At 43.2% G+C, this 6,003-nt stretch overlaps 1 protein-coding gene across 3 annotated transcripts in view; it reads left to right on the top strand.

The window, feature by feature from the left end:
• The first annotated feature begins 200 nt into the window (after window positions 1-200).
• LOC126998775 (valacyclovir hydrolase-like) overlaps window positions 201-6,003 on the top strand; it is a 45,702-nt gene continuing 39,899 nt past the window's right edge. The window contains exons 1-2 of one of the 3 annotated variants that reach the window (XM_050860816.1): window positions 201-358; window positions 5,788-5,882. In XM_050860816.1, the coding sequence (XP_050716773.1) occupies window positions 333-358; window positions 5,788-5,882 (121 nt within the window). In that variant the 5' untranslated portion in view covers window positions 201-332. Of the gene's footprint in view, window positions 359-386; window positions 554-611; window positions 742-5,787; window positions 5,883-6,003 lie in introns of those variants that run through there. The other 2 variants (XM_050860807.1, XM_050860823.1) reach the window with 2 other exon arrangements.

Raw genomic sequence — 6,003 nt, 5'->3', positions numbered from 1 at the left:
ATTATGGATGTACTCGATCATAGTCTAATAACAATAACAATATTTAGTAGCAACCTAAAAAAGAATCAGACATGAAGAATTATCAATAAATACAATAAATAAATCCGAGCAATCTGGTACCGGTAACGTACCGTTTAGCTGGTATCGTTAGTACCGGTACTGGTACCGATACCTGCCCACCCCTACTGCACACCCGGCTCCCCCGGCCCCCCAACAGCCAACACAAATATGCGTGTTATGCACCTGCAGTACGGGTGCCCTGCGCATCATATATCCAGACCCAGATCCAAATCCCACGCCTACTACTGAACTACTGAGAGTTCCTGGAAGAAATGTGGCGTCCAAGGTGTAGGGAAAGGTATTTTGTCCCTTTTACGTAGGATACTCTGCTCTGCATGTTTGTTTTCTTATCACGGAAGCTGCCGTTATAAAGGCTTGCTGGCTTATACCTGTGACATCAAGATCAAGACATGTCGTGTGTCCTGCGCCTCAACAAATATGCGTCAAAATTGTTCCAAGCGACGTGCCAGCGAGGGATCCACCTGTCCAGGACGTGAGTCAGGCGGTGTGTGCCCGCCGCCACGACCATGACACGACGGGGTGGCAGGCGAGGCACGGCCGACGACCACTGGCGGGGACGATTGTCAGGGTGTTTTCCGTCGTGTGCGGTGTGTGTGTGTGTGTGATATCTTCCGAAGTGTACGGTATATTCCCAGGACTGAGTCAAGCTTGTTAAAACTGGTAATACTTTATAAGAAGTCCGCCTCCCCCTTCGCCACTCCAGCCCCCCCTACCCCCCAAGACAAGCCTGGGGAACTGTGGGGAACCGGGGTATGGGGGGGAAGCCAAAATCGCTGAAAAATGGGCTTCCAAAGTTTCCCTAAAAAATCCCTAAATGAAGGAAAATTCCCTTGTCTCGAAAGTAAATAAAGTCCCAACTTTATAACCTAACAGCCCCCCTCGCCCCCCCTGCTAACCAAGGGGGGGGACCCCCCCCCACATGTATGATGTGCCGGAAAATCGTGGTTTCTTTTTCAGTGGGGAGCATATTTAAACTACTCCAACCGAACTTTACACCCCCCCCTCCTAACCAAGGGGGGCTGTGCCCCCCCTGGAGCCCCCCCCCCCACTTCCAAAATTTCCCTAGAAAAATCCCAAAATTAAGGAAAATTCCCTACATGGGGGGGGTCGTAAAGTTCGGCTGGAGTAGTTTAAATATGCTCCATACCAATAAAAAAAAAAAAAAACTTTTCCGGCGCATCATACATGTGGGGGGGTCCAAAGGGGTGCGCAGCCCCCCTTGGTTGGCAGGGGGGTGAGGGGGGCTGTTAGGTTATAAAGTTAGTACTTTCCTTACTTTCGAGACTAGGGAATTTTCCTTCATTTAGTTTTTTTTCTAGGGAAATTTTGGAAGCCCATTTTTCAGTGATTTTGGCTTCCCCCCCAAACCCCGGTTCCCCAGGCTTGTCTTGGGGGGTAGGGGGGCTGGAGTGGCGAAGGGGGAGGTGGACTTCTTATAAAGTATTACCTTAAAACTATTCTACCCTTGGCAAAATTCCAGAACTACACCCATCGCATACTGGCAGACAAAACCCTTTTTGGGGGGATATTTCAGTGTTTTGAAGGAATCGGCAAACTGGCAGTGTCTATGTAATGAAGGAAAAGTTGGACGATTAAAATAGATCAGGAGACAGGACTGTCCGAGCTTGTGCTCAGTCCCTGTATACTACAAATAGGAAAATACACACACCCTCAGATTTGCGATAAAAACAAGTAACCGATTAATACAAAATACACCAAAATTGGGGAAAGTTCACAAAATCTTAGCCTACTCATTTCGAGACACAGACTATTTATTTCTCGGCTAAATTTAATGCTTTTTATTTTGGAGATTGTCACTTGTTACTGCACTGTATTCAGGGACCAAAAAGAAATCCTTGTTGTAAGTATATTAACTTTGCCGGAGGTGGCTAAGGTTTCGTTAATATTATCCTAATCTACAGAAAATGTAGTTTTGTCCTCACTGATGAGTCACAGCAGCAAATTATATATTTGAGATGATAATTGGTGGACAGAAGAGATAAGGAGGATTGTAAAAGAGAAAAGGGAACTTTTTAAGGAAACTCAAGAAAGAAATGTGTCTGAACAATAAAAAGGGAAAGGAAAAAGAAATATAGAGAACGCAAAATGAAATTAAAACAAGCAATAAAAGAAAGTAAGAAGAGAGTTGATGAAGACTTTGGAAAAAGACTAAGTGAAAAATATAAAGGGAACAGGAAATCATATTGGAAAGTAGTAAAAAAAGAAAGAAATGCAGAAAATATCTCCTCAAGTAAAATAAATGAAGATATGGATGAGAATGTAAAGATGTTGAAAGACAGGGAAGCTGTGAAAGAGAGATGGAGAGAATATTTCAAAAACTTAATGAATTTTGAGGATGGACGTCCAGCAGCAGTTTTGAGTAGAGGTAGAGGAGGAGTATATAAAGAAAGAAGTATAACACATGAAGAAGTAAATCAGGCAATAAAAAGATTAAAAAATGGAAAGGCAGCAGGAATTGATGGAATCACAGCAGAAATGTTGAAGTGTGGAGGAGATGTAGTCGTTAAATGGATGGTGAAGTGGTGCCATCAGACTGGACGAAAGCCATCATTGTCCCAGTTTACAAAGGGAAGGGCAGGAGAGGGGAATGTGGGAGCTATAGAGGTATAAGTCTCCTGAGTATACCCGGAAAGGTATATGGAAAAGTCATAATAGAGAGGGTGCAAAGACTTACAGAAGAGAAAATCAGTGAAGAACAAGGAGGCTTCAGGAAGGGAAGGGGATGTGTGGATCAGATATTTGCCTTCAGGATGGTAGTAGAAAAATAATAGCAAAAGGAAAGACTCTATACGCTGCCTTCATGGATTTGGAAAAAGCTTTTGACAGAGTCGATTGGATTGCATTGTGGGATGTTTTAAAGATTTATGGTGTGGGAGGAAAACTGCTTAGTGCAATAAAGTCTTTCTATGAGGATGCATCTGCATGTGTCAAAATTACTGGAGAAACAAGTGAACATTTTGAGATAAAAGTGGGCTTAAGAAAAGGGTGTGTCATGTCACCATGGTTATTCAATATTTATATGGATGGTGTTATTAGAGAGATTAAGGGCAAAGTTGGAGAAGTTGGAGTAAGACTGTTCGCTGAGGGAAGGAAGAGGGTACTGAATTTGATACTGTCTGCTGATGACACGGTGCTCATTGCAGAAAATGAAAGTGACCTACAAAATTTGGTCAGTGTTTTTGAGTGTCTGGGGAGGCGGTGGGTGAGTTGACAGAGTGACGGCGCCGCGTTCAGGAGGACGCGAGTTCAATCCCCGCCCGGTGCCACCAAGCTGGGATTTTTCAGCCGCCGCCGAGTGGCTTAAAAAAACCACCCACATGCTGTCCAGAAGACCACCTATCAACCCGGACTCTAGATTCTAGGATTAAAGATGAGCTCCAGGAAGGCAGCATGAGCCAGTGCAAGATGGCGCCACTATAAACACTCGCCTGCGCCAGAACAGGCTGGGCCGACCATCAGGCCCCACCGGGAAGAAGCCTGACCATGCCCCAATGGCCAATAGGCCATACGTAAAAAAAAAAAAAAAATAAATAAATAAAAAGGAGAAAGCTGAAAGTAAATGTCAACAAAAGTAAAGTGATTTGTTTGTGAGCGAAGTAGAAGTGAGGTTGTAGATTTTGTATGGCCATATAGAGTGGGAATTGAATGTGAAAAAGAATGCAAAATAATTTTGAATGGTGAAGAAATGGAGGAGGTCAATGAGTTTAAGTACCTTGGATCAGATATGTGTAAGCATGGTGGTATGGAGGGAGATATAAGAGAAAGGGCATTGCAAGGAAGAAGGGTGGTAGGGTCTTTGGGACGAATCATGAATGGCAGAAGTGTGAGCATGGAGGTAAAGAGGGATTTGAGAAATACAATAATAGTACCAACCCTCACATATGCAAGTGAAACGTGGTCCTGGAATGAAAGTCAGAGGTCTAGAGTGCAGGCAGTGAAAATGAGTTATTTGAGGAGTGCTTGTGGTGTGAGTAAAATGGATGGAATGAGTAATGAAAGTATGTACGAGCATTTTGGAATGTGTCACAGGGGTGAAGGGAAGAAGTGTGGAGTGGTGGAAGAAGTGAAGCGACAGACTTTAAAGTGGTTTGGCCACATGGAGAGAATGGAGTAGAGTAAGATGACCAGAAGGGTGTATGTGAGTAAGATAGAGGGAGGGAATGCTAGAGGACGACCTCCAGTGAAATGGAGGGATAGGGTGCAAGAGTACGTTAGGGAGAGAGGGGGAAAGATCTTTGAGAAACTTTGAGCAGGCAAGGAGGGAGTGTCTGGATAGAGAAAGTTGGAAGCTCTTCTGTCGTGGCCATCCCCTGGTGGGAGCTCCTAGGAGCAGGCGTCGATGAAATGATGATGATGATGATGATAATTGTTTTCTACATTTAAATGGGCCTTGACTTCCTCAGCAGACCCCTGGCATACCTCTCCTTGTCTCTTCTCAGGGGAGTTCTAGTCCTACTATATTGGTTCTAATTCCCAGCAGCAGCCTGGTAACGCGCTTTCCTCAATATTCTTCAGCATCTCTGCCGAGGGAAAACTACTCCCAGATCTCAGGCGTTCCATAGCACTCCTTGGCAGCTCAAAGAGTCTCACATTTGAGGGCCTCCCACAGTTCTAATTTCCTCAAGGGTGCTGAGCACATTGAACTGCTTTGAGACTTTTGCTGCATACTCCTAAACACATGCCAGGTCTTCAGCCTTTCAAGATGGAACATACAGTATTGTAGTGTTGTTGCATGTTGAGATTCTTGACCTGACATGAAACTTGAGTGTTGCGACCAAAGAACTCAGCACTCTGGAAAACCCTGCAGTTCTGAAGGATCCTCCAAAGAGTACTTACGAGGATGTGGTCAATCTCCTTAACTGCCCCTCTGGCATTGCCATCAAGGGCTGATTCCACAGTCACTTCCTTTTGTTGGGATTGTTACCATCACAGCGGACGGGTTAATTATAAATCTTGGGAGCTTTTTCTGTCCTATTACTAGACTTGAAATCGCTACCTGGTAAGAAAAACTCTAGTCTCTGGGCCCTACCATAATATATACGCTACTCTGGAAATTTGAGGTGAGGCATAGATGTAAAAATTATCAAAATAAAATTAACCCTTAGACGGCGGCAGTATTTGCAGAGTAGCTACCCCCAAAATGAATGGGCTATATATAGTCACTTAGACCTTAGGACCACAGCGTAAATATAGTTACACCACATAATGGATGGTTTAACTATTGTCTATATATAGATTCTACTGCAATCTGGAAGTGTTGTTATATTTCTGCCATACAAAACTGACTGAATTTACCTTATCTGTATACATAGCTGCATCGCCGTCTAAGGCTAATGAAACTATTTTGACTGGAGTTCATTTTCTTATTCAGCTCAGCTTTCCAAAATTGCTACAGTAAAAGTCATTTGGTCCAAATAGCAACAAGCTCATTCAAAATTTGAAACAGATTATTTTGTGTCTTCTAACTTTTTGTAGTCTTTATATTTTTTTTTAAATTCCTTGCCTTTATTAATTCAAACTTCCACTTTTCAGGCCAGTGGAATGCAGTCAAACAGACTTTTATTATATTTTTCTTTATAACAGTACTGATTTGTTGGTGTGTACAATTTTGTGAACATATTCTACTTTAGGCTACCAACTACACCAAGAAATGAAACACAGACTTATATGCTTGAATGTCGGCAGGTCAGAGCACCAAGTGATGGTCGATGGATTGCAGCTGAATTATGAAGTGGCTGGTACGGGTGACAAGGTTGCTTTCTGCCTTCCTGGAGCTTTAGGTAGTATGCATTAACCTATTTGTATTTACCTGTTTCAGGCTATTTGTATTTATCTATTTGTATTTACCTAATTTGTAGTTTACAGGGCCTGAGCTCAAACTCAGACAGTACTATCTCCCAA

Source organism: Eriocheir sinensis, chromosome 2 (genome assembly GCF_024679095.1).
Source record: "Eriocheir sinensis breed Jianghai 21 chromosome 2, ASM2467909v1, whole genome shotgun sequence".
NCBI lineage: Eukaryota > Metazoa > Arthropoda > Malacostraca > Decapoda > Varunidae > Eriocheir > Eriocheir sinensis.
This window is presented reverse-complemented; position numbering and strand designations above follow the sequence as displayed.